Source organism: Camarhynchus parvulus, chromosome 6 (assembly GCF_901933205.1).
Source record: "Camarhynchus parvulus chromosome 6, STF_HiC, whole genome shotgun sequence".
NCBI lineage: Eukaryota > Metazoa > Chordata > Aves > Passeriformes > Thraupidae > Camarhynchus > Camarhynchus parvulus.
Genome location: NC_044576.1, coordinates 28,875,241 through 28,902,209, shown reverse-complemented (window position 1 = coordinate 28,902,209; position 26,969 = coordinate 28,875,241). Strand labels below are relative to the sequence as shown.

Genomic DNA, 26,969 nt, shown 5'->3' with positions numbered 1-26,969 from the left:
TTATTTTTTTTTCTCTTATTCTTGTTGCCTGTTCTGTAACAGGTCCAAATACTGAATGCAGTAAAGAGTTTTAAGTAGGTTTTACAGCAGCTGTCTTTCTCATTCGCAAAGAAATTGATTTACAGTGATAGCTGATCTTGCTAAATAAATAGATGGCTGATGCATGAAAGCTAACTTTGTTTGTATAAACAGTATGGCTTATTGTAAGAGAGATAACAGTGCTTTATTGACCAGAGTACACAAAGTGGTTCCTGGGTAATTCAGTATTTCTGGAATGGCTTTTTCAATTATTTTGTTACATCCTATTACAAAGTTGTATGGCCAGATGAGCTGGCAGCTTGGAGGCTGCCTCACATGACTGAAGTGGAAGAGGAGGGATTTATTTAAACACAGATATCTACAGCCATCTTTGGAAAAATAAGCTGGTTCTATTCTCATTGGTTTGTAGTTTGTTTTCCTCTTCAGCCCTTCAGTTTACTTTTAAAATATATTTTATCTGATAACTTTATAATAGTTAGCCTGTTCCTAATGTAGGGGTTTGGGGTTTTTTTCAAATTAGGAGGCTGGGATCTGTTCTTACTAAGGAGGTAGTAACTGGATTGGAGCTAATTTGCTCATGTGTATTTAGTGATGTTGCAATGTTTCCCTACCAAATCAAGGCCTCATCAAGTTGGGCACGTTGACAGATAATTTCCTTCCATTGGTGAACAGTTATGTCTCACAAAATAATGAAGAAGGGGAGCCTGTGCTTGAATGTGTGATTACTGAACAGAAACATTTTCCAGAGAGGAAGCCTGGGAGTGGGTAAAAAGTTGTGAAAAAGGGTCCCATGGCTGTGAGTAAAAATCTTGTTAAGAAATAGCAAGGTATTGGTGCTTGGTGCTCACAAACCCTCCTAAAACCAGTTATCTCCCACCCAACATCTGTGTGAGATGTGTGTGGGTTTGACATGAGAGTTGCAGAGTTGTTCTTTTCTGAATGCAGGTTGCTCAGTGGGAACCTGTCTGAGCGTTCCTGCTACAAGCAGTTCATCATCTGCAAGTTCATCTTGCAGTTAAGGAAGAGAAAATTACATTGGAGTTTCTGCAGATTGTCAAAGGATAGGCAAGTGCTTGTAGTTGTCACAGAACAGCTGATGTTTAACTTCTGCCCTTCAGGAATCTGATATTGTCCTTGCTTCTGAGTATAAATATCTCACCTCTTTACAGACTTGGAGTGCATTAGTAACTGCTGGGAGGACCATACCAGAAATCTCAGCTGCTTGGTTCTGGTTCTTATTTTTTTGTTTACACTGTCTGAATTAACAATTACGTTAGCTTAAACAAAAGCATCATCAGGTTGCATACCAGGAAGAAATTTAGAATGGAGATTTTAAAAAGTATCCTTAATTAATAACTATAATTATTTATATTAATTATTTAACTAATAAACCTACCATTCTTTAATGTAGGTATCTGGTGCCCTTCAATGGGATAGAAATTAATTTCCATACACCACAAATAGTTGATGTTGTAATTTTAAATTTTATGGTTCAAGTGTCAAAATACAGGCGTAAAATGTACTGAGTGACTGCAAAGAAAGCCTTTAATTTTGTGGGAGGAATTCCTTATTCTGAGTACAGTCTAATGTATTGTAACTATTTTTATGAAGTCAAGTGCTTTAAGTAGTTCAAATTCTTGAATTCCAAGGTAATGCAGTGTTGTTACATGTGTCACATCTTGCCTTCCTAGAATGTAATTATTTAACTGAACGTTATCTCAAATCAACTGTTTATCTTTTTTCTTTCTTTCTCCCTCTTCAATCACAAGCTGAACCAGAAATTAGGTGCTTGTCTCAGTCTTACAAGTCTCTTCTAGGTCTGGTGGAGCTCAACACTTGGAGGCCACACAGAGTGAATGAGAACAGTGGTATATTTATATTGTTGTTATAATTTTCTATGGTTACTGCGTTACCAGTTAGTGTGGCTGTTCTGTCTGTAGAATACCAGGAGTGGTATCTCACTTTGTAGGCAAAAGTGAATATTAAGATAGTTACCAGTGCAAGATAAGTGATTTTTTTTTTTGGTGAGCAAGCATCTTAAAATGGTTTCCATAATTAAAAAAAAATTATAAGCAAAAATTTCCCCAGAGAAGTGCAGTGCATGTTCTCCCCGAGCTCTGTAATGATGGCAGAGAGCAATGAGAGAATAATGTGAGTGGGCAGTGCAGCAATTGTCCTGGAAAAGCCTTGGGGATCAAACCTGGAATTGCCAATTCCTGTCATACAAATGAAATGACTAAAAGGTCACCTGGTGTATTAAGGTTAGAGGGAGCTGAGTGATGCTCTGCAAAGGGCACCTGCAGATCAGGAGTGATCAGGAGTAAATAATCATTAGAAAATTGAGCATTTCCCTTAATGCATCTGGTAAAAGGCTGTCTCTGTCAGAGTTTGGGTGAGATAAATAGAATTTAGGAACTATGAGTGTCTTCACAGATACTTTAACCAAGAGTCAGTATATTCAGATCTCTACTTCTGTCATCTCTTTCCTTTTTTAGATGCTTAGTTTGGAACAAAAACCATGTTTGTGCACCCTCAGATCCATTTGACATTAATCAAAGCTTTAGATTTTCCTTGGCTGAAGGAAAGAAATGAAGCCTAATTCCTTAGAAACCTGAGGCAGATATGCAGAAATATTTTTTGTGTGTTTTGTTTGTTGGCTTTTTTCGAATTATAAAAGCCATCTAAAAGCAAATATATTAAAATATGCATATCCACTTTTTAAGTATTAGTTGTGCATATAAGTATATGCATTTATATATATGTAAAATGAAAAACATCAGTTGCTCTACTTCGGTTGAATATATATGGAAGTCTGATGGATAACAAGTTGACCGTGCATTAAAAAAAGTAGGCACTTGCAAACACAATAAGTGACCCTTGAGAAACTGGAATTGACTCACCTGAAGTTCATCAACAAAGTCAAGAAATAACAAAGTTGATGTTTAGAGAGCAATTGCAGAAATCTATTTCTAGGCTCCACAGTAGTTAAATCACACATCTGTGAGAATATATCAGAAATAGTCTGTACAGCAACTTGTAAACTAAAACCAATCACTTTACATAACAATATGAGCTACATGTGAAGGGAGAATAGGATTACAGTGTCCAGAACTTCTAATGCAAACAAACATGTGGCTCATCTCCACTGTAAATGCCCCCCTTTCAAAGCAGTGATTTCCACTGGTTTAAATCAGATGCACATTTACAGTAGGATTTTGTTGGACTAGTTAAGTGTACAACAAGTAACTTGCTCAAGTCACAAACTGCTGTTCAGTCACATGGTGTTTCTGTGAAATATGGAATCCAATTCTGTTTGAGCTGTACAGTCTGTTCTTGGGGACTATGAAACACACCAATATGACAGTCTATTTTTGGATTCAAGACTTGTGTATAGACTGTAGATCAAGTTCTCTCTATGCACATGTACATATAAATAAATGAAAGAAAGTTGGGAAACCAGATGTGCGTTTTGCAAGCAAAGTGGACGGTGGGGTGCTTAGGCTGCCCTGTTAGAGCTGGTACAGCCTTAGGGCTGAGGGCAGTCCTGGAGACCTTCCTGGAATGCCCACATCAGGATCAGCATTAGCAGCAGCACTGCTGCACAGCTCCTTCTGCAGGGAGTGAATGCACTCGGTGTGTTCCAGGAGCAGGAGCATTTCCTAATACAAATCCAGGCGCAGGAGATGGGGACCATGGGGAGCTCTGCCTCAAGAGCACAGGGCTGGCCTGAACTGAGAGGCTGTGCCTGTGCACAGTGCTGAGGGACAGCAAACAGTGACTGCCAGCTGGGTGCAGGACACCCTGTGCAGGGATAAATACCTGCACCAGTTCTGCTGCACAAACACAGAGCAGAGGAAGTAGAACAAGAATAACGCTACCAACAAAGTCAGCTCATGGGAATGGAGTAGTTGTGAATATTTAGCTAGTGTGGAATCTTTAAAGTGCCTGATTAATGTATGTTTTTTACAGGTTTGAGAAACTCCCAGGAAATTTGTGGTTGTATCACCAAAAACATTCAGCAGAAAAATTGGCTTGATTCCAAGCATTTCTTTATAATTATATATAGTCCAAAAGATTAAATTGGTATCTGGACAATTTGAGTGGAGTCAGTAATTTAGAATGGAAAGGACCTCTGGAAGTAATCTGGTCCCAGCTCCAGCAAGGTCAGTGCCAAGCTGGCTCAGACCCTCTTCCTGCTCATTGATACAAAAGTCTTTTTTCTTCAAATTATATTTTCACTTTTGGTAAATAGTACATGACAGACTATGCTGTTACACAGGGAGGGGAGGGCAACAGAGCTATCTCATTTCAACTAGTTAAATAAAAATAATTCACAAAAATACTAATTTAATCTTCAGACTAGCCAAAGAATATATCTGTGGGGATGGCTTCAGATGGAATGAACTTTCTTTGCATAGCAGACAATCCAGGCTGGAGGCAGTTTGAGCCGAAAAACTCTTAATTAAGTTGCATCAAGATTACGTCTGAGGTACAGACCTGCTGGAGAGAGAAAGTAATATTATATGTCTTCATTTTGGCTACAATAGGTGTTTAGCCAAAACATGGGAACATCTATGATGGATTTTTACTCCTTGCAAAACAATATTTGAGAAAAGAGTTCATTTTTTTAAACAAATTTTTTGCCAATCTTGATAAACATTTTTATTTCCGCTGGAGTTGTTGAAGCTTTTGCTATTGGAAGAGAATGTGAAAGAGGGAGTATTCTAAAAATGTTTGTAATAACTCAGAACAAACTCTTGGCTGCTGTTGTGAGCAGAGGCATTCAGATTCTTGACAACTGATGTGTAGAAGTGGATGAGGAACCAAAAGTCTTGGTTGCATATGATTGAGGTAACCAAGAGTTGTAATTAATTCATGAGCTTTAAAAATAGCTGCTAGGAGGAACAGATTTTATGAGAGGTCATTAAAGCAATATTCCGTCATATCTAGTAATTGTAATGAAAATAAAATAGATTTTCCAGAAAATTAAGAACCTGATTCTCACTAAGAAGAAAAAAATTTACTTCTGCAGAGATTAGTTTTGTTTCTGAATTTGTTTTAACAGATGGAAGTAGTAACTTATAAAGACACTGGAAATGTGCCCTGGACACAATACACACTTTTCTGCACATTCAGAAATAATTTAGTGGAGCAAAGAGTTCTTTTTTGATTTTGCCAAATCCTCAACCTGGTATATAACTCTTCAAATGCTGAGGTAGATATTTTAAATCTGCAATAGAAAAGACTCGAGGAATGCTGCCGTGGCTGCAGGAAGAACAATGCAGGGAAAGATGCTGTGTGCGTCTTGACAGATTTTGTCCTGGGACTCCTTTTCAGCAAAGCAGTGGTAGAATGGGAGAGGTGCAAGCAAATTCCTTTCTCTTTCTTCTCTTCTGTCCATATCAGAAATAAATCTTTGACATTGAACCTTGACACTCTTTCTTATTTTTTATTTTTGCATTTTACTGGGAAGTAACTTTACCAACCAGCTTCTGAAAGAGATTCTTCTTCCTTATGAAAGCTAGATTCTTTTTTTCTTGCAATGTGCTCTCCTGATGATCATTGTCTAGCAGTTCTACAGATTACTAGGTAAGTTTCAAGTGTTCTGTATTGATAAATGCAAACTGCAGGAGTATAAATTTCTACTGTCAATAGAACAGATTGAAAATTTTTTAAAGTGGAATTTCTCTTGAGGCAGCTGCATAAACCCAGAATAGGAGAGCAGTGGTTAATTTGTCATTGCTGAAAAGTTAAAATTTTGTAAATAAGTCATGAACTTGAAGTGTACGGTCAATGAATCTATAGGTATCATGCTTTTCTACATAGCATTTATTAAGGAAGAAATAGCAGTTGAGAGTGCTGAATGAGCAGGCAGCCAGTAACTATCAGTTGATCAGAAATACTTTAAAGCAACACCTTCTGTAAGAGAGAGAGTGTGGCTGATATGCAAAATGTGCAAAGATGCAGACCACCTTTTCTTGAGTTTCTATCACTTCTTCCCCAGCGTGTTTAGTTCCATTTTTTGAGTATTGTTCCCATTTGTCTTGAATACTCTGTTATGTGAATGTTGGCTAGGGGTCTCATCTAGTATATAGATATTTTTTTTAATTGGTTATTGTTAGTAGTGCAATTTTTTGTTATTTGAGAATTTCAAATCATCATATTTTAGCCATGCTGCTTTAAGGTTGGTAAGTCAGCTGAGTGTCACTGAAATCTGCAGGCCTAACTTTGATATCCATTTCAAAGTGTCTCATTACTCATTGGAAAAGTCTCATTTTTGTATTAATTTAGCTATCCTTTTTTGATATTTCTGAGTGTCTGTATACCTGTAGAATGTTTTGGGTTTTTTTAAGAAAGCACAGTTATTTGTAAAATAGAGTTTGAACTTCTGTTGGAAAAAGGCTGTTTACTCAGGCAGAGACTTAAACCAAGAAGGTGGCCTAGCTTGTCTCTAGTCCTTGTTAGTGTCATTGGCCCTGTGTCCTCAGAGCTTTGCTACTTGTATGGGTTTTTTAAAATTGTCTTTATTTCTCATGCTTTGTATGGTGTTGACAAATTCTTTGTTCAGTTTTCAATTAAATGAGTGAGTGGTGAATTCTTTGGGGAAGGTGATTGGCCACAGTCCCAAGCAAGCTGGGTTTGTGGTGGTGGGGGAGAGAAGAAGGAAAGGGAAACAAAAAGATGCTGGGTTATGAAACTGGGTGAGTGCTTTGCGGAGAGCTGCAGCAAGCCCAGGTGAAAAGCTCAGTGTTTCTGTGGGGTGGGTTGGCTCTCAGGTCCCCCTGCTCAGAGACAGCCTGGCTGCCAGGAGGGTCCTGCTGCCATGGGCGTCCAAGGTGCTGCTGTGGGACCACCCTGTCCCTCTCCACTCACCTTTGGGCATGGGTGATGTTACCACTATTGCCACTTGTCCCCATCAGGGCTGGGTTTGCCCCTGTGACCACAGCTCTGGCAGCTGCCATGGAGGAGAGCCTGCAAAAAACCCAGATTTTCTCCATTGTAGCAAGCATTTTATTCTCTGTGTAATAAAACCATAGCTCTTTCAATAATTATTAATTCAATAGTTTCAATAATTATTAACAGCTCACTAGTTGATATCATCATTATATTCAGATTATAATCCTTGCATGCCATTTTTAACCTTGGACTGCTTTCTATGCAAAATACTTTTTCAACTTAAAAATGTGTCCTTGTATAAAAATGGCAAAGTGACAAAAAATCAATGATGCTTCTGCTGAAAGAATCTAAATTACAGTTCATTTTGATGTTTGTCTGATTTAACAGGATAGATTTACCTGAGGCTGAATTACTTTGCAATGTTCTTGATCAAATGGTATGAAAGTATGGAAGTCACAGGCTGGATTTTTGGACTTCAGGAGTTCATGAGGAAGGGCAAGCTGTGCATGATGAGCACACACATTTATTCATTATGATTTTCTTTTGGTAGAACTCCTAAGTAAAAAAATTAAGCATTGATAGTTTTGCTTTCTTAGCTCCCAAGTCGTCTTTTTTTTCCCCTTTTTCATGCGAAAAAGGCAATTCCTTTCTTAATATGTTGCAATTTATACATGGATGTCTCTACTGAAATGTAACACTGTATACAAATAATTGAAAATTGTCAATTTTAAGTTTAATCCATTGGTTTCTTGTAGTTAATGTCAATTATTTAAGCTTTATTAGTCAGGGGTCATGGGAATGGGAAAATTAGAAGTGTATTGCCATCACAGTGCAGCCATGGATTTACAAACTGCAACTTAATTCCCTGTCCAGATCTAATTTTTTTTTTCCATCTCCAATGTCCTTTTCCTTCCCATCTCTATATTACCCAATCTTTTTGCCCCTTTTTCCCCACTTAAACTCTGACTAAATATCATTTTTCTGGTAGTTTTTTTTAGTATGTTGTCGAGGTTATAAAAATATGGAATTCTAGTGGGAGGAAAGTGGCTGTATAACGTTGGGAGCAAGGTGATGATTAAATTTGTAATTTTGTATCCTGAAGCTTTACTATTGGGAATTTTGTAGGATTTTCTCTTCTTTTTACTGTGAGGTATTTCATCATTCATCACATTGCACATAGTTTTTTTTTCTATGGAGTCCTAATGTCTTAAGCCTGTAGGTTTTAAATGAGATATTTTTACAAGTACCACTTGAAAAGAAAAACCTTAGACTTTTGAATACTTAGTGTTGAATGTGCCATTTAAGAACGATGCCTGTTTTGGACTGTTTCACCAATGCCCTTACTGTGATGATCAAAAAAGTATAGTACCGTGGTCTGAACCAAGTATTCAAATAACTTCACAAGTTTTCATCAACTTCTTGGATGCAATTTTCTTTTTCTTTTATTATAAGGGTCATTGAAGTTATTAAGTAAGCTGAATTATTCCTATCTTCTTCAATATGACTTTTTTTTAAAGTTAGATTTATTTCTCAAGCCGTGTATGGTATTGACTAATCCTTTGTTCAATTTTCAATTTAATGAGTCAGTTCTGAATTCTGTGGAAGAGGTAATTGGTCACAGTCCCAAGCAAGCTGGGTTTTTGGTGACAGAAGAGAGAAGGGGAAAAGGGAAGTAGAAAGATGTTGCTTTATGAAATCCTGTGGGTATTTTTCATATATATTTCACCAACTATCAATAAAATATGTTGCTAATTTAAAAATAATAGAGCATAAAACCAGAGTGTATGAAGTTATAGTGAGTGCTGAAGTAAAAGAAGTTTTTAAGCTTGACATAATTTCCTATTCATTCTTTCACTTACCTTACAAAAGGGAGATGAGGAAATGATATCTGTTACTTTGCTGAGCCAGAAGATGCTGAAAAAAAAAAGGTCAAAAGGAATGAACTTTTACTTCCACTCTGGGTAGTGTTCTGCTTCTCTTGTAACTTTTTTTGGGTTTACTCTTAATAAGCTGTTTCTGGAAGAATATTTCTTTTTAGCTCTTTTACATGCTTTAGTGTTAGATAGGTCTAAAATTGGTTTCTGGAGAAGACGTAGTTACACAAATTGTTTTCTTGTCATTCAGCTAGCTGACTATAGGGAAAGGAAATCCTACTTTTTATTAGGCCCTTATGGTCACGTTGGTTGTGTGGAGAGAGCACTGCAGACAAAGATCCCTTCTGTGAAAAGTTCAGATGTTTGGATTTTCGTGAAGCATTTTTAGAAGCTCAGTTGCAAAGCTGGCTGGTATGTGCATTCCAATTTACAGCTAACATTCTGTTTCTAAAGCATTCTTTGAGTGTATTGGGAACTGATCTTTATGTGTATTAAAAAATAATCTGGATTATTTTTCAAATGCAGAGGAGATAGAGCTGGGTATTGATTTTTTTTTTGCAAAGTGAGTTGTCAGTATTTGCGTTGATGTAAAGATATTTTCAGTTTAATAGTTGTGGCAATTTTTATAAGTGGTGGTTGTCGGTAACAGAATGAAAATCTTGTTTCAAGGTGTGCTGTTGTCTTGGTGCTACTAATTAGATGTGACATTGAGCTGCTGTTTCACTGCCTGCCAGTGACTTGTGCCCTATAACCATAAATAAATTGATTTGATGTGATGTGTTCAACAAAATAACCAGAAATAGATGTATGGTCGTGGAAACCTTTACTGGTTGTATATTTATGTGTTTATACTGCAGTGTTTTGTCCAGAATTTAATTGAAAACAACTCAGTGTGGTTTGGCTGCCTTTCTAGGTACAGAAAAAATATTATATACAAAACCTTGGCCTTCTTGCAGCAATTATTCAGAATAAGTTAAATATAAATCCTTATGTCTTCTGGCCATGGTAACACAAAATTTCAGAAAAGTGTTGGTCTGGATTTTCTGGGCAAAGGATGGGCTGGGGCTTGTATGCAGCAGGAACTTCGTTTTGATACAGATGGGTCTTCTATTTAATCTCTGAAGAACTGTTAAGATCACGAATCATTTTACTACATCTGCTTTAGTTCCTTTGGGCTGAGCTCGTTCAGTGGGAATGTGGGAGTCTGAACACTCTGTGGGTCACACAGGATATTATTCCGGCTCGTGCTTTGCTTTAATAGCCATCTAGCCATTAATGTTGATGAGAAATGTACCAGTTGCCAAGAAAATAGTGTTTCTGCAGTGCTGAAAAAACAAACTATTCTTTTAAGTTCTGTGATATTTCAAATTGTATGATTGCGGAGCTTCTAGGTGCATGTGAGGTCTCTGTTGCTTTGGCTGTGTTATTGATAAGAGTGTAATTTGTATTACCTGCAGTCTTAATGCTTTGTTTGTGAGAGTGTAGCTTTTCTGTCAGAAAAGTAACTTCTAAGCTTTTAAAATGTGACTTTGAAGCCCATTATTGAAATCAAAGAGTTACTACTTTTTAGTGCATATAAATTATATTGTATATCTTATTTCCATGGAGACTAGCATCTGTAATGCATATAATTGTAATCACAGTGGATAATAACATTTCATATTTTTAGTTTTGATGGCAATATCCATGTCAGTATTCAGGTATTTAATGTTGCTGCTAATGAAAATTGCCAAGCAGTTTCTCTGTGTGGAGAAAACTCTTCACTCTGTCTGTTATTAGTTCTTCCATTACGAAGAACTTCACCTGATAGTTCAATATTTTGAGTTTATTGCAGGAAGATTAATAGTAGCTGTCATATCACCATTAATTAGATACTTCCAAGATACATATAGATAATTACTGTTTTAATGGGTTTACTTTTAATGCATACGCTTGAATGTTTTCAGTTTTTTTGCTTCCATCTCAGAGGTTCTCATCAATCTCCTTTATCTGTAATTTGCAATGCAGTGATTGGTAAAGGTTTTATTGGTTTGATGTCACACATGGTATTAGTAATGAACTTATTTCAGTATTTCTTATTCGACTACCTGAGTTTTGCACAAAATATTTATGTGATGACCAAGTAATGCTTAACCAAATTGGAGGAAGCCTTTTTCCTATCAAAGGCTTGTATGGCTATATAACATTAGAGAAAAAAATTGATCTTTGTCATTTCTTCAGAGCCAAAGGAAATCATCAAAGTTGAATTTAATAAAGACTAAAAGGATGTCAGTGAGTAAGAGCACTTAAAGACGAAGCTATGTTGGTGTTTGTGCTAAATTGCTCTGCAAAGAAGAGCTCCTCCTAAAACTGAAGGCCTTTATTTTACCTGCTTTTGACACTTCAAAGTTAAATGCAGGTTTTCTGCTGCCTTGTCTTTATCTCCTCCGTTCAAGTCCTGTAATTGCTGTAAGAATGCCCCAGCAATTCCTGATAATTGCTAAACAGTTTGCTTTTTATGTGAACTGTAACCTGCTTCACCATGCAATTGGAAGGTGCAATTTTTTAGGAGTAGCTTAGCCAAAGAGTACCTGCAATGTGTCACAAGTATTTGGGAAAATAAGATACAGGTCCTCATTCTGTTCAGTAACAAGCCTGCTCTAGATTTTGCTGATGTCTAAAGTTTTCAGTGCTCATCAGGCAGACATGCAGATGTTTCATCTTCCTACGATGAATTGTCACATTTCTTTTCAGACAAGTAGTTTATGATGGTGAAGTTAGACATGTGCATAACATTTGCCATATTGTGGTGTTAATGAATTGCTATTTTAAATATGATCTTGGCCCAGTATGTAACTCATTTCAGAATGAAATTATCGTCATATTTTTAAACTTCTATTTTTTGGGTTTTACAAGTTATCGTGTAGAACAGAAAATGAGTCCCGCTGGCTTGCTATTTAGGATGACTAGTAAGAAAATACCAAGACTTTTGTACATAAGTACACTTCTTCCTAAAAGTAAAACAAACCAAACAGGAAAAATGCAGTGTTCATCTGAGATCGTTGTATCTGCCCATGCACAGGCCGCAATTCAAAAGGCTGCAAAGATTAACAGCAAAAGGTAGAACATCCCACTTCCCTTTTTTCACTGTTTTATAGTCATCAAAACCCTGGTTTTCCTAATATTCCACAAAACAGTTGGTGCCTGTTTATTCAGTAACACTCAAGGAGACACCAAGGTGTAACCAGTCCTATAGAGCTGCTCCAGCTCATAGGGTATGGAATGCAAATGTATGTCAAAAATGCAGAAATTGCAAAATGGGCAGTGTTGATCCAAAGGAAAGAAGCTGAAGAACTTATTTTCTGATATTGCACTAGATATTTTCTGATATTTGTACTAGAAAAATTGTTTGTGAATAATTAATCTCAAGATGATTTTGAGTGTTGGCTGATTCCTTTGTTTCGCTGATGAAAATTGTTTTCAGGACAGAGTGTGTTGTTCAGAGGTTTTGGAGAGAAAGGTGAGCAGTGTAAAAAGTTGACTTTTTTAGGGGATCAAGCAAGTGGAGGTCTGCTCAGGGCAGCTGGGAGTACAGAAAAACCCTCCTGACTCGCAGGGTTTCAGCACACAGAGCCGCAGTGGAGGAAAGCAGAACACCAGGTTAAGCAAAAAACCAATTAATTAAAACTGTCTAAAATTTGAATATGTCTAAAATTTTTTCAACTTGGTCCAGAAACCCACTACAAACACTCCAGTGAATGTTGGGTACAATTAAGCAATGGTTTAGCTATCAAATAAGAGGCACAGAACAGAAAGAGAAATTATGAAAATGTGGTTGAAGTTTTATTTTTATTGGTGATATCTCCTTATGGTAAAAGTCCATTTTAGTAGCTTTTTCAAACTTATTTTGGTTTTGCATGTCAAGTTTTTAGTAGTATTATCAAATTACTTCTTTCAGGCAAAATGGGCATAAGAATATCTTTATAGCAGTTTCTCAGTTATGACTGTAAAAGGAATTGTGCAAAAACAATAATTAGGATTGCTGTTCAACAGGATTTTTTTATAAGCAGCAGATAGTTTCCTTTTGATTTCTTTTTGGAAGTTCTATTTACACACGTATATATATTTAAATGTTTAAGTGTACTAATAAATTTAATTATTTCACCTCCCCCTTTCACCTGCCATTCTGTATATCTAGAAGAAATACATATTCATTCAACATATTTGTCTGATATGTTTTGTCAAAATATTAAAAAATGGAGGGGAAAAATCAAATTGTTTATTAAAATTAACTGAATCAATGTAAACCTGGGAATGGTAGAAAAATACATTTAAATTTCCACTTGAATGATACTAAAGATGTGTATATCTTTGACATGGAGGAAGGATCACATAGCAAGGAAGAGTATGTTAGTTATTGTTATAGAAGTCTTGATACAAATTATGGAACAGTAGCAATTTTAGATTTAGGATTTAGATTCAATTGTGGAAAAAATTGAAGCAGATTTTATTCAAGAAGTCTTCTGTTAATTATTTGAAAAAAATTTCATAAATCATTAAATTAATTTCCAAGTTTGTAAATGTGTTTTCTAGTATATTTTGATTTCTAGAATGGCATATTGCTTCTAGCTGTAGTGTATACTGATGTTTTAAGTAGCCAATGTATTTATTAGCTTTTACATTACATTACCATCAGTCTTTTTCTAATGAGTGATTTGTAATTAATGCCTCTTTCTAGTGGGGAGGAAAAGAACTTAAGTTAATTTTCTATATAGATTTAATTTGATTGCAGAGATTATTTCCTTCCTTTTCATTGTTTGTTAGACTGTATAGTATAGTTATTCTATAAATATTACTACAGCTTTTTATTTTATTTAAATCTTCTGTCAGTGTGTTTCAGCATTTCTGAAGCCACTAAAGGAAATACCCAGGTTAAATCTGGAGATGGGGTCACATCCACATGTGTGCATCGTTGCACCTGTGCATGTGTAAGACATAACAGTGGGTACAGTGTACAACTGATAATTAGGGCATACTTTATTGACTACTGGGCTATTTAAGCATCCCAAGAACAGGGGTAGCTCTTGAATGCTCAGAAAACATTTCTCTTTCTGTAATTGGGAGTTTTCTCAGTGCCTGGGAAATGAAAATGTTTCTGTCATCGTGGATTCCTTAGTCCAGGTTTACATTAGAACACATCTGGGGTTACCGTGCCTGTGGACAGGACGGCTGGAAAAGACTTGTGCTACACTGCCACAAGCTCTCTTTTTAGGCTTCAGGGCTGTGTCACAAGGAGAAGAAAAAATCTACTCCTTTTCTAAGCCATAGATTGAAATCCTCTCAGAATATTACAAGAAAATTATTTTATTTCCTTTGTGTCCAGTGTTTCTAAGGAGCAGATCATGAGTTTGGCGATACGTGTTTCCTTTCAGTGCCTCCTCGCCCTTGTAAATAATCTCACAGCCTCTTTGCTGTGCAGGTCATACATAATAACTGTATTCAGTAATAGGCTTGAAAAAAGCAATAATATTAAAGCTAATGTTTTAAGGATGTTTGCCAAAAACGTTTTTTCAATAATACAAAGAACTGAGTCTTCTGAAGAGAAGAAACTGCCTCCCAGTTTTGGACTTTAGTGTTTTGGGGGGTTTTGAGATGAAATATTCCTTCCTCTCGGCGTGCGGGGTTGTCTGGGAGAATGTAATACTTTACAGACATATTCACAGACATTCTCACTTTTTTCCTTAAAAGGTGTTAGACTATACCTTGCAAGAATACCTAAGATATCACCTTTAACAACACCGATGATTTGGCCAAAAAGAAATATTTTTATCCATAGTACAGCACTGACGTGGGTTCAGTTTCTGCTACATGGAGTGTTACACACACCTCATGGGGAATACAAACAATTTGGAAAAACAGTATTCTTCTAGTTGATGAAAAGTCAGTAAAAAAAGATTTCTTATTTGTGCTTGGGTGATCAAGCTTTTTTAGCAATTACTCAAAAGAATGTGACATGCTTACTAAATTCTAGTAAAGATTTATGATGTTAATGCTTACAAATAGTTAAGCAAATTTGGACTATTAGAAATTATTTTACAGTGTAAAATTAAACTTTCAAAAACAACTATTTCCTTTTTAGTTCCTGAAAATAAGCAGTTAAGTTTAAAAGCAAAAGTCTTCTGCTCCAGGTATCCTCCTATGGCTTAATTTTGTAATTTTCTGTTTTTGTATGCACCTAATAATTTTTAAAGTTTAGCTGAACAGTGTTGCACTGCTGGTAAGAGATTGTCATACACACTTTCCTAGGTGTTGTAATCTCTGTATTTATTAATGGACATTATTTATTATGTCTTGTCTTAGAAATTCTGAATAGAAGTGCTTTATCTAATGTTAACTTAGATTCTACTTATGAGACTACAGTATTACTGGTGGTATTCTTACCTCTGAATCAAATAATAGTCTAACTTCATACATAGTTCTGGAATAAATAGTAAATGAAATGGCATCACATTTGCTTGTTGCCTGTAAAAGGGATGTTTATTTATAATCCCTTTTTGTATTTGTATTTTGTATTTGTAAATTATTTCAGTCTGATAATTTCATGAAGCATTTGAAGATTAAAACTATATCGTGTTTTGACATTCACGTAAATATTTGGCCATTTAAATGACACTAGCAAGCTATGAACTTCTGATTAATTGCTGTGGAGCTGTGGAGTTCAATGCTGATATGTTGGAAAAGGTTTTGAAAAATTTCTTTTTACTGACATTCAACTGCTGGGCTTTCAGAACAACAAGGCTGAGGCAAGGAAAGGTTGTGAGACATGCGATGATTTTTTCCTGCATTGTGTTTCCAGAGCACACATCCAGTATTGAACTGAAAGTGGCAGAGAGATTGTGCTGTGGACTTGATACTTGTGGACTTTGTGCAGTAAAAGCCAAGTGTTCACAGCTCCACATCAAAATGTTCTATTAATTCTAAAGCTAATGGGCGTCTTGTGTTCTCTTGTTTTATTGTTGGATTTGGGGGATTTTTTAATAATAAAACACTAAGGAAATTACTACCTTTTTTTTCTCTCCAGGATAGTCATTCCTGTTTTGTTGCATCTTATTCTCAACAAGTATTTAATAAATAGTCTGGGGATCGCTTGCTTTTTTTATTTTTTTAAGATACATTTTCTAAGCTCTGTGATGCAGTTTAGCTCTAACTATTTCAATACATTGAATGTTTGCCTGTCACTGACAATGAAGTACTAGTATCTGCTTTATCTTGCTCCTTATTTAAATAACTACTAAGGTTTGCAGGAACTAGTAAAACAGAGCTATTAATTAGATCAAATTAAAATAAACTTGCTTTAATATGATATAGCTAATTGGTTAAAATTTCCCTTTCTCGTGGGTGCAGCTGTTAGTTTTTCTCCCTTGCAGCAAGGTTTCTTGATAATAAATGTCCTTTCATTATTAGCAATTTTCTTCCAACCTGTGTAATTTAGCTGATTTTCATCCTCCTCATGTTCAGTGTTCCATTAGGTCTTTGGCTCTTCACATTTATTATCAAGTCTTAATTTGAGGGGGAGACAGAAAGGCATAAAGTAGCTGTGCTGGGTATACAAAGATGTTTGGGTTTGTGAGTGAACTTGTTGGGGTGGGGGGTGTTTGAGAGCTCCAAATGATCTTCACCTGCATTCATCTTAGCCTGAGATAGTGTGGTGTTTCTTGCAGGTGCCAGAAAGAATAATCAAGGAAACCATTCATCTGGTTTGGGTTGATAAATAAAACCACTTTACTTCATGAGAAAGCTTGTGACTGTGCCAAAGTTAATAAAAAGTTGAGATGAACTTTGCTTGTTATGTTCAAAGGCACTTTCCTTCCAGAAACAGCTTTCCATCAGATACTGCTGGAATATGGGAAGTCTCCTTGCCATCAGTGAGTCATACATGTTGTAATCTGCAGGCTGTGTCCCTGCATGGGAGCCAAATGTTCAGAGATACCTACATATCTTGGGTCCCAGCTGTCCCTCATTTCTTTCATGTGGTCTCTCCCTGGAGGAGGAGGGAAGGGTGAAATGCTGGGGATCACCTCAGGAGTTTCTCGTCTTTGCACTCCAGAATATTTTCACTGTTAAGTCATCCACTGTGTAGTTCTGCTCAAAGGAGTTCTTCGATTCAGAGGAAACTCAAGAGCATCAGAGTCTCTACTGGCAAGTGCTTTAACAAAGAGCTTTTGGTACCTTTTTTTTTTCCTTTTTACTGTCTAATTATGCCCTTTCTCCATATCTGCTCATCATGTGCTTTGCCATGATTGCAAGTACCAGCAGTTTAGAGGTCATTGCTGCCTTTCTTTAAAAAGTCAGATGTTGCAACACCAGCTCTTCCTCCTGACAAGAGGAAGAGCATTCTCTTTCAGACAAGACTTTTAACTTTGTGGAGAAATCTTACCACTTTGGGCCATCCTTTGAATGGATGAGAAAATACCAACTGTAAAAGGAAGGAGTGAGGCCTGAGGTAACTCCTGTGACAGGGTTGTGGTGGCCACCTTCCTTCAGTAGGTGGGTGTTTTTCTGCTCTGCTCAGAGACTGAGTGGACAAGAGTTGTCTCATGTTGAGAACAAGCTCACAGCAATGTCTCTTCTGCCATGCAAAGCTAACAGGATGTCCCCCCTGGATGGGCCTTGGCTCCCAAACATCTTGTCTTGCTAAAGAGCTCCAGTTCTGGGCTGTGAGCTACAGAGCTAATATAAGATTTCAGAAGAAACTATATACAGTCAAAATAAATTACTTCCTAAAGGAGTGTAATTAAATGACCAGAATAACAGGGTGTTAAAAGGAAAACCATCTTGAGGTTTTTGTTGTTTTGGGTTTTTTTTCCTTTCACTGTTCTAAGCATCCATTTCTTTCCTGGAATTCTCTCACTAAACCTGCTTTCTACTTCAATGCACTAACAGAAATTAGGGGGAAAAGTGGTTATAATTTGTTTTTCAGCCCTTTGTAATTTTCATGTTTGTCAGCATTCCTTAAATGCGAGTTTACTTCCTGATCTTCATTATGATAGTTCCTCTTCTATTCAAACGCAGTGATTTGGAAGTATTTTTTTGAGCTTAATCACTTAGAGTGAGACTTACAAAGGAACCATCATAGGAAAACTGAGATTTGAGTACTTGGACTCTGAGCAAAGCTCAGAAATAATGGTTTCCTCATTGTTTGATAAGAATGTGCAGTTATATTATTGTGATCTTTGGATGTTGTTTTTGTTGCAGCTTTGCGTGCTGCGAAAGCAAATTCATGTTATTTGTGTTTTTGACAGTTAAAATATTCAATTAGTGTTGTTTGAAATTGCAGTAATTGTTCATGTTGTTTCCATACAGCACATTGCAACATTTGTGAATTGCTAGCTTAAAGCTATATTGATTATAAAAAAAGGCTAAAGCAGAAGAGCAATTCCTTTTTTAAAAAAAATGTTTGTCTTCTTCCACAGACATTTCTAATACTTCTTTTTTTCTTAACACTTTGTATTTTATTGTTTAAATTTTTTAAAACTTAATTATGTAGCAGTAGTTTTGGCGTAAATGAGGATGGCATTTAAACAAACAAATGAACAAAAATCAACCTGAAAACTCCATTAGGGTTGTTTCTGTAGGCAACTATTTACTTGTTTCATTTTGGAATACCATTTATGTCTTGGAACTGCAATTAAGCTTATATTGGTCTTGTTGTTCTTACAGACATTACTGGGGATTAACAATAGAAGTTTCAGAAAAAAGAGTAGGTGCCTGTGGGAAATGCAGAAAATAGTGACAAAGCTTTGAAAGTTAATACAAGTTTGCTTCTTCAAACTCAGTGCTGTGCGATGGCAAACTGCAGAGCAGCACAGCCTTTTTATTTCTGTAAAGAACTGAACTACAATTAAAAAAGAACCAAGATGCAGTGCTATTAAGATTTTGGGAAAGGAGTGACAGCCATGCAGCCAAGGAGAGAGCCATGGACTGCGTAAAGGAGCACATCCTCCAAAGAGGAGGCTCAGTTCCAGACAGTTCAAACATCCACAACTGAATAGCAACAAAGTAAATGCAGAAGGCTGGAGGAGAAGGCTGTCTACCTGAACTCAGTAAATTGAAACCAAATATAAAATTTCCTGTGGAGGTTTCTACACTGTCGGCCTCTCTCTTCTTGGGAATCAAAAAAACAAATTAAATTTCTATCCTTGAAGCTGAAACATATGGGTTCTCCTTTCAAATAGAATATCTGTTGATGGAATGATGGTAGACAGTCATTTGAAATAGTCTAAAAGGAATGTGCTTTAGGGGAAAAAATTATATTGTTAAATTTATTAAGGGCTGCTTTTATTAGGAAAAAAGTTGCCAAAGATCTCAGATACTGAGGTCTGTAAATAATTGATAACTGCCTAGGCCTGTCATACGAAAGTCAGCTACAGGGATTGCACCTCAATTGTCCTTTTTTTTCATTTGATTGTTTTTAAAAAGGTATTTGAGGTTATTTGAGTTAAAATTTAAATTCTATTTATTTTGCAAGATAAGTATGAGAAAAGGGTTTGCCTCTTTGAAGAAACTTTTTAGGCTATTGTTAATTGAGATTTGTTCTAAATATACTTAAGCAATCTATAAGTATGTAAGAGTTTTGTCACTGCAAACGCCCTTTTGCACAGACTATGGGAAAGCTGCTCATGGTGTTAGGCTTTATAACACAAATGGGCTACATTCAAAGTGATACCTAGGTTGATGGTGCAGTGCTCCTAATAAAATGGATAATGAGGTTGTGTTTAATAATATTTTATTTAGGACTGGGACTTTCTGTGCATATCTCCAAAGGTGTAAAATTAGTTGGCAGACAGTTAATCAATTAGGTGAAGTCAATGGATGTCCTAATGTGTTTTTTCAATAATAATCTGGTTTTAATACTAAAATGATACAATTTTATTTAATTTTTATTTAAATTATTGTTAGTAGCCATTAATCCTTGCAGTCAGCTTTACTGAGATACTTTTGACTTCTTTCTCTGCAGGCAGAACTTGTGAAGGGGAATCTGCAAAGCGTTGGGCTCACGCTGCGCCTTGTGCAGTCCAAGGAGGAGGATGCAGGACATGTTGTCATCGAAACTGTGACTCCAAACTCACCTGCTGCAGCTGCTGATCTACAGAGAGGAGACAGACTGCTGGCAATTGGCAGTGAGTGATATGTCAGCTTTCACAATGAGGGTAGTCTTGTCGTGTATGCAGTTCAGCCAATCTCCCTTTCTTAATAGCTACAGTTGTGCTTGGCACTCAAAAGCTAACATTTTTGTATTTATGGTCACTTAAGGTCTTTGTTTGCTTGATTTATTCTGTTGCATATTTATTTACTCCTTCATAGGTAAAAGGCAAAAGAAGCTTGAATAAACATTCAGCAACAACATTAAAAGCAGAACAAACAAACAACAAAACAAAATAATAAAAAACCGAGCCAAAACATTAATGTGACTGGGCTAGCAGGAAGTTTAACCTTTTCACAGAGGTTTTACAGACCACAGCTTAAAATCTACAATGAGTTCTTTTGCTTAGGTACTGCCTGAATAAATCCCCATTGCAATACTCCAGTAATTTAAAAGGGTTTTCAGTTCTTTTGAATAGATTGCTGATGATTGCTTTAGAACAAACAAAGAGTCATTTTTATGTGATCCCCTGCATGATTGTATTTCTGTGCTCATTAAGATAATTTAGCTTGCATGTAATTTGGAGATACATCAAATGTGTCTGAAAGTTCTGCTCAGGAAGATGGTTCAGCTCACTCCAGCCACATTGATAATGTAGCATTATGCCCATATTTCATTAACATATTGGAAGTATTTTCATTTTAGCCTGCTTCTGTTATAATTATAACTGTGTTTAAAGATACCCATCTTTTTTGAGTCCCTTGTTAAATGTCTACTGCTGAAAAGTCCAAACTTACAGTAAGAGCAAGGTTAAAACTGTTGCCATATCAAATCAACATTACTATGTAAGATTACAGTATTATTACAAGCAGCAAACTGGAGTGTTTATGTAATTATTTTTTCCAACTCCACATTTATATGAATAAAATGGAGAGAATCCATCTGTTACATTTCAATTAAGCTCTTCTGTCATAATTGACTTCCTTTGTTACTGAGCAACAATGTGTTTGTTGACTATTTTTGATCACTTAGATTATTATCATAATTAGAACTTAATAATGTTTGTCTTTTTTTTTTTAATAGGTGTTAAAATCACATCAACTGTCCAAGTGTTGAAGCTGATTAGACAAGCTGGGGAGAGAGTTTTAGTCTTTTATGAAAGGCCTGTTGGGTATAATCAGCATGGCTCAGCACTGCAGGATGGATTTGGACAATTGGAGGACACAGCTTTCTTGGCACAGGCAGAAGATGACCAGAATAGTTTAACAGCTGATACTGATAGCAGAGATTTTGATTCAGAGTTTGAAGACTTAGCTTGTGATGCACCTGACCAAAAAGAAGATCTGCCAACATCTCAGAGTCCCAAACGGTCGGTAGTAATTCTTGCTGCTGCTAAACCTCTTGGAACTATATCACCCATCCTGAATCGAAAACTGCATTTAGGAAATTACCAGGCAGCATCCAAAACACAACAAAAAGATGGGGCTAAAGTGGCAACACCTAAAACTCTTGAGGTTTCAGATGCACCACAGCTGTCGGGTAAGCAGTCACAAGGATCTAGTACTAAGCCTCCTGTGCCACCTAGGCCCCAAATTAAGCCTCCTTTGTCTACTAGTGATAGCCAAACTGTGTTAGAGACTGGAAGTGTATGTTCTGATAAACCAGAGAGACCACCTCCCCCTGCAAATAACGGAGAAAAATCTACAGAGAAGCTAATTAAAATTAGTGATCAGGTAGAAGACCCAGCAGTATCAAAAGTAGTAACAGCGCCAAAGCAAGATACATTAAAAGATGGACTTACAGAAAATGCACGTAGCTGCAAAGATGGTGATGACCATCGAACATGGGAGTCACCAGAAATTCCTTATAAAGCCCGTCAGGGCCGATGGCCGATGACGAGAACATCCTCCTGTCTATTTGAAGTAGAAAAATACCACAAGTACCTTAATGTTGCACTGTGGTGCAGAGACCCTTTCAAAGCAGGTGGTTTTATCTGCTTAGGATATGCAAGCATAAAACTTGAAGAAATTGCTTTAGATTGTCTAGCTACATCCTCGATGGAATTTGTTAGAAAATTTCAGCTGCTTGCTCCTACACCTAAGGCAGCAGTCACCAGAACAGCATTGCGGAGTTTGACAACCCATAAAGGTTTCAATGAAAAATTTTGTTACGGTGACATAACTTTACAATTCAAATATTTAAAAGAAGGTGAAATTGATGATTCAAGCGCATTTCTGGAGAAAGAAAGAGAATCTCACTTAGAAGAAGAAGCTCGTGCCCTTCAGAAAGAGGATCATTTCTCGGGACAAGTTCTCACAGAGAATAGGCATAACTTTCAAGATACTCAGTTTCAGAATCCAACTTGGTGCGATTACTGCAAAAAGAAAGTGTGGACTAAAGCAGCTTCGCAGTGTATGTTCTGTGCTTACGTTTGCCATAAAAAATGTCAAGAAAAGTGTTTAACTGAGACGCCCTTTTGTGTAGGAGCTGAAAGGCGGCTCGATCGAACTGGAGGCAGAGCCGAGGGCCAGGAGGCTCCTGCAGCCGCCTCCTCTCGGGTTGATTCGGAGGCCAAGTCCGCTAACAGAACCACAGGCCTGACCAGGCACATCATCAACACGAGCACCCGGCTGCTGAACCTCCGGCAGGTGCCCAAAGCCCGGCTGGCCGAGCAGGGCCCCGACGTGGCCGAGCCTTCCCCCAAGCACACGCCGAACACGTCGGACAACGAGAGCAGCGACACCGAGCTCAGCGGGCCCAGCAGCCCCTCCAAGCGCACCGTGGGCGCCGGCATCAAGCTGGTGCGCAAGGAGGGCGGCCTCGATGACAGCGTCTTCATCGCCGTGAAGGAGATCGGCCGTGACCTCTACAGGAGTTTACCCACAGAGGAGCGCTTCCAGAAATTGGAGTTTATGTTGGATAAGCTGCAGAATGAAATAGACCAAGAGCTGGAAAACAATAATTCGCTGGTTAAAGAGGAAAAAGAGACGACCGACGTGAGGAAAAAAGCCCTGATTTCTGCTGCACTGGCTAAGTCGGGTGAGAGACTGCAGGCCCTGACGCTGCTGATGATCCACTACAGGGCAGGCATTGAGGATCTAGAGTCTCTGGAGAACATGCTCTTAGAGAAGCAATCCAAAAAAGTGACTAAAGATTTTGAGGAACCCAGTATAGCAGAAGAAGTGGATAGCGAAGATGGTAGTCTGACAGAGGCTCCGACATTGAACATCATATCAGAAGAAGAACCTGTTGATCCACCTCAATCAGACTGATATTTACATATTTAGTCTTTGAAGGAATGGACTAAAAGAATACTTTGCACTTAAATCCAAACACACACAAATTAAATTAAAACACTGGTATAATGTGCGTGTCCTGCTTCTCCACAGTTAATTGCTAATAGTGGTTCTTCTCCAGCTACAGCACCATCATTTTGTTAAAGTAGTTGGTTAAAACTACACTTTGGGGTTTATATTGGAAATTTATTTTTAATAACTTATTTTTATTTTTTCTAATTATGTAACCTTACCATTTCACATCAATGTTTGTTGTTTCCTTAATGCATTACTTGACCCCACTTCCCCTCTGTATTATTTTTTGTTTGTTTGTTTTTTAGCTAGTGTTTTCAATGGGAAACAGGCAGGGTTTTCAAGATGTTTAGTATCCATTGTATGATGAAAACGTTATAAGCTTGTTGCATGCCTAAGCTGATGACTGACTGAGAAGTCACCAAGGGGCCAGGCTTTTAAGTGTTAATCACAGTTTTATTGTATGTCTTCTAGGTAGTTTTATATTTTTTGCCAAACATATCATGAAAGCTAACAAAAAGTCTTTCATTTTGTCTGTTATTAATACTTACTGAAGTTACCATTGCATATCATTTGTTTTCCATGTTTTTGTTAAATACAAGAACTTTTTGTAGTTTGTATTTAACACGAAATATAGTAATGCTATGCTAAAAAAAATCCTCCTTAGAACTTGGGACTATTGTTAGATGTCAAAGTATAAACTGGTATCTCATAATAATTTAATTGGGAATATTTTCAAGGTAAGAGGCTCGTTGCCTTCCAGAATGAAATCATATGTTTGTGATGATGTTGTATTATCTGATAGCCTGATAAAGGAAAGTTGTTCTTCACAAGAGTTGGAGGTTTCATTGCCTTCTGTGTAAAAGCATGTAATCATGGTGTAAGTAATATAAAGAAATTAATATTTTGCTGCAGACTATCATTTTGGAAAGCTTAAGGTGCAAAATACAAAGTAACTAATATTCTCTCAACACTTTTGAGTAATCATAGCATGGTAAGTTGCATTCAGCTTCTCAGACAGAAGATAGAGTCTGAGCAGAAGGGTCACCTTTGTCAGCAAAATGTCTTATAGTGTATATAACATGTTTTATTTGAGTCAATTTGTGAGTCCAGTAGAGATGAGGAAGAAATTCAGCCAGCTGCTTTTGAAAAGAACTGTCTGGTCTTGTGCTATGTGTAAACTATGGATCTTAGCATCACCTGGCTAAGGCCATCATTCTTATTTATTTCCTGTAGACATTGTTTCATCTTCTGTGTATAAAAATTTTGTATAAGATATCATCTTTATTTTAGGTACTGTGCTAGGTACTTGTATCATTATCACTGGTACTGCTGGTAGTAGAAAAAAAAGCCTTTGTGGGAGTGGAGTTTGAGATGGTAAAAATAATTCCTTTAGTTTTTGAGGTCATCTGTAATGTACCTCTCCTTTAAATTTGCTTCTTGGTTTAGTTTGTGATGGGCAAAATTAAGAAGCAGTAGTTTTCATCATGGGACAATGTGCTTGTGCTTCTAAGCAAAATGGTTACTGCCAGTCATGCAACTACTTGCACTTTTTAGTGAGTTCTGGGCAGTTGATACTACTTAGTTGATGTATGGAAAACTATCCATGCTAAAACAGGCATGTGACACACTTCTGAAATTAAGCTTCAGCAAATAATCTCACAAAATGAGCTTCCCTTCTTGTCTAAAAGTTATTTAACCTGTACTTGCTTGAGATGCATATTAAGACTTCCCCACTCCATTTTCTCAGCAGCTTACCATTGGTGGTGATCTGCCTTCAATGCCATCAGTGTTTGCTCTTACAAACTACTACAGAGGTTTTCAAATATATCCAAGTGCTTCATTTAAGCCCTGGAGCACATGAAGGAGCTGTGAAAACAATGCAAATACTGATTTCAAAATACACATTCATGGTTTTAAATTGACTCCTGTAACACGGTGGGTAAGAAAAGCTGGGTATCGTTTTCCTCACATAAGTGTTGCTAATGATAATGATTGTAAGAGGTAAATTAAATGTAGTGCAATATTTTTAAATATACTGAATGGAAAAAGGGCAAAATAGTTGTATTTTAGTGGTAAGAAGGAAAACATATTCTATCTGGCATTATTTACAATAAGCAGTGAATCTCCAGGGGGAAATTGTAATATTACATTCCTGATGTAATCTTTGCTTCATGCTTGACTGTAAATAGCTGAAAATAAAGACTACCACAGAAAGCAAGAATATCTTGACTTAATGATATCTGAATAGGTGGCAGCTACACACATTTGCAGAAGACCTGCCTAATATGATTTTGTTGGCTATTATTTTATCATGAAAATAAGCTTTAATAAAATAGTTTTGCTAAATTATCAACTTTCTTGCATTGTGTCAATGTTTTTAAGCACTTCTATTGCAGTAGCTTATCATCTAAAGCCATCTCTTAAAGGAAGGATCTTCAGGGGAGAAATACGTTTTGCATAATATAAAACTACTGCTAACTGGATTATTTGGGGTGAGAAATTTGAAACAAAGCAGCTGTGCAAGTTTACAGCTGCAGAGGAGTAATAAATAGTGGGAGCAAATGAATAAAGTGTCTATCACACCTGAACTGACACAGATCAAAATCTAACAAATAGGGAAAATCCACACTTTTCCAGGACAGCAGGGGGACTTTTTGTATATTTCCTGAGTAAAATTTCTTCCTGACTGTCACCAGAAAAGGTTTGGTGACTCATTACTCAAAAAATCCTAAACAGCTGCTAAGTTTTTATTTGGGAGTGGGGAGAAAGGTGGCACAGAGATTACCAACATAAGTGTCTGTGTGGATTTTAATTAATCTTCCTCTTCTGATGGAGAAGGAGAGAAGCAAGAGAAGGGGAGCCACTGCATTGATCTGCTCAGCAAATCCTGGGAAGATGCTGCTCCCTCAGGCCCAGCAGCCACTGGCATCAGCTGTAGAAAAGGAATGTGATCCATTTCTCTCTCCTTGGGTCTGCTCCTCATACTCATGTTGCAGATGAATGCAAACTCCTCCTTAGTTTTGATGTGCTCAAAAATTCAAAACGAAGCCATGAAGAAAGACTTTTGGTGCTTTTAAAAAATGTGAGTTGCTATGTTTGAATCATATGTTAGTGAATTGAAGAAATACACTGGTTGATCAGCTGGCAAAAAGATGAACACGTCCTGTAATAATTCAGAATTGCTGCATTGGTATTTCAGTCTCAAATTTGATCAGATTAACAATTTGATCTTGACCAAAAGACTTCAGTGAAGTTAGAATAACATCTCTTGGGGGAAAGTTTCAGTGTTCAAATCACAGTAAAATCTGAGCCTGATGTAAATAGCCACTGATCTGCACAATTATTACTTACTTGCTGTTGGTGAAGAATTCATCATGTGACAGAATCTTGGTTTCTGAAGGAGCTCTGAGAAATGCTTTCTTGCCAGCTTTCCCCACGCTGGTAAAGCATACTGCATAAGGCAAATCCTGAGGGGGTTGTTCTTTTTTTAATCCTTTTTCACTTTATTACAATAGATCATGAACTTCTGTCAGATAACTTTATTTTGATGTGTTCTGAATGCATAATTATTGACAGAGCAATACTTGAAGTTTGATCCACTATATTTTTCATATTTTTTGACCATAGTATATACGCTTTACAAAACTATATGTAAACATAGTATCTATGCTGTAGTACATAAAACATCTGCAATTACATGAGAGAAGGCACATCAAGATTTTCATT

The 26,969-nt window shown here is 36.9% G+C and overlaps 1 protein-coding gene across 1 annotated transcript in view; it reads left to right on the top strand.

Moving 5' to 3' along the window:
• The window catches only part of PDZD8 (PDZ domain containing 8), a 52,541-nt gene extending 26,945 nt beyond the window's left edge, over nucleotides 1-25,596 (top strand). Inside the window, 2 exon segments of the mRNA XM_030951035.1 lie at nucleotides 19,807-19,969; nucleotides 21,016-25,596. Of these exon segments, the coding sequence (XP_030806895.1) occupies nucleotides 19,807-19,969; nucleotides 21,016-23,204 (2,352 nt within the window). The 3' untranslated portion in view covers nucleotides 23,205-25,596.
• Nucleotides 25,597-26,969: the final 1,373 nt, after the last annotated feature.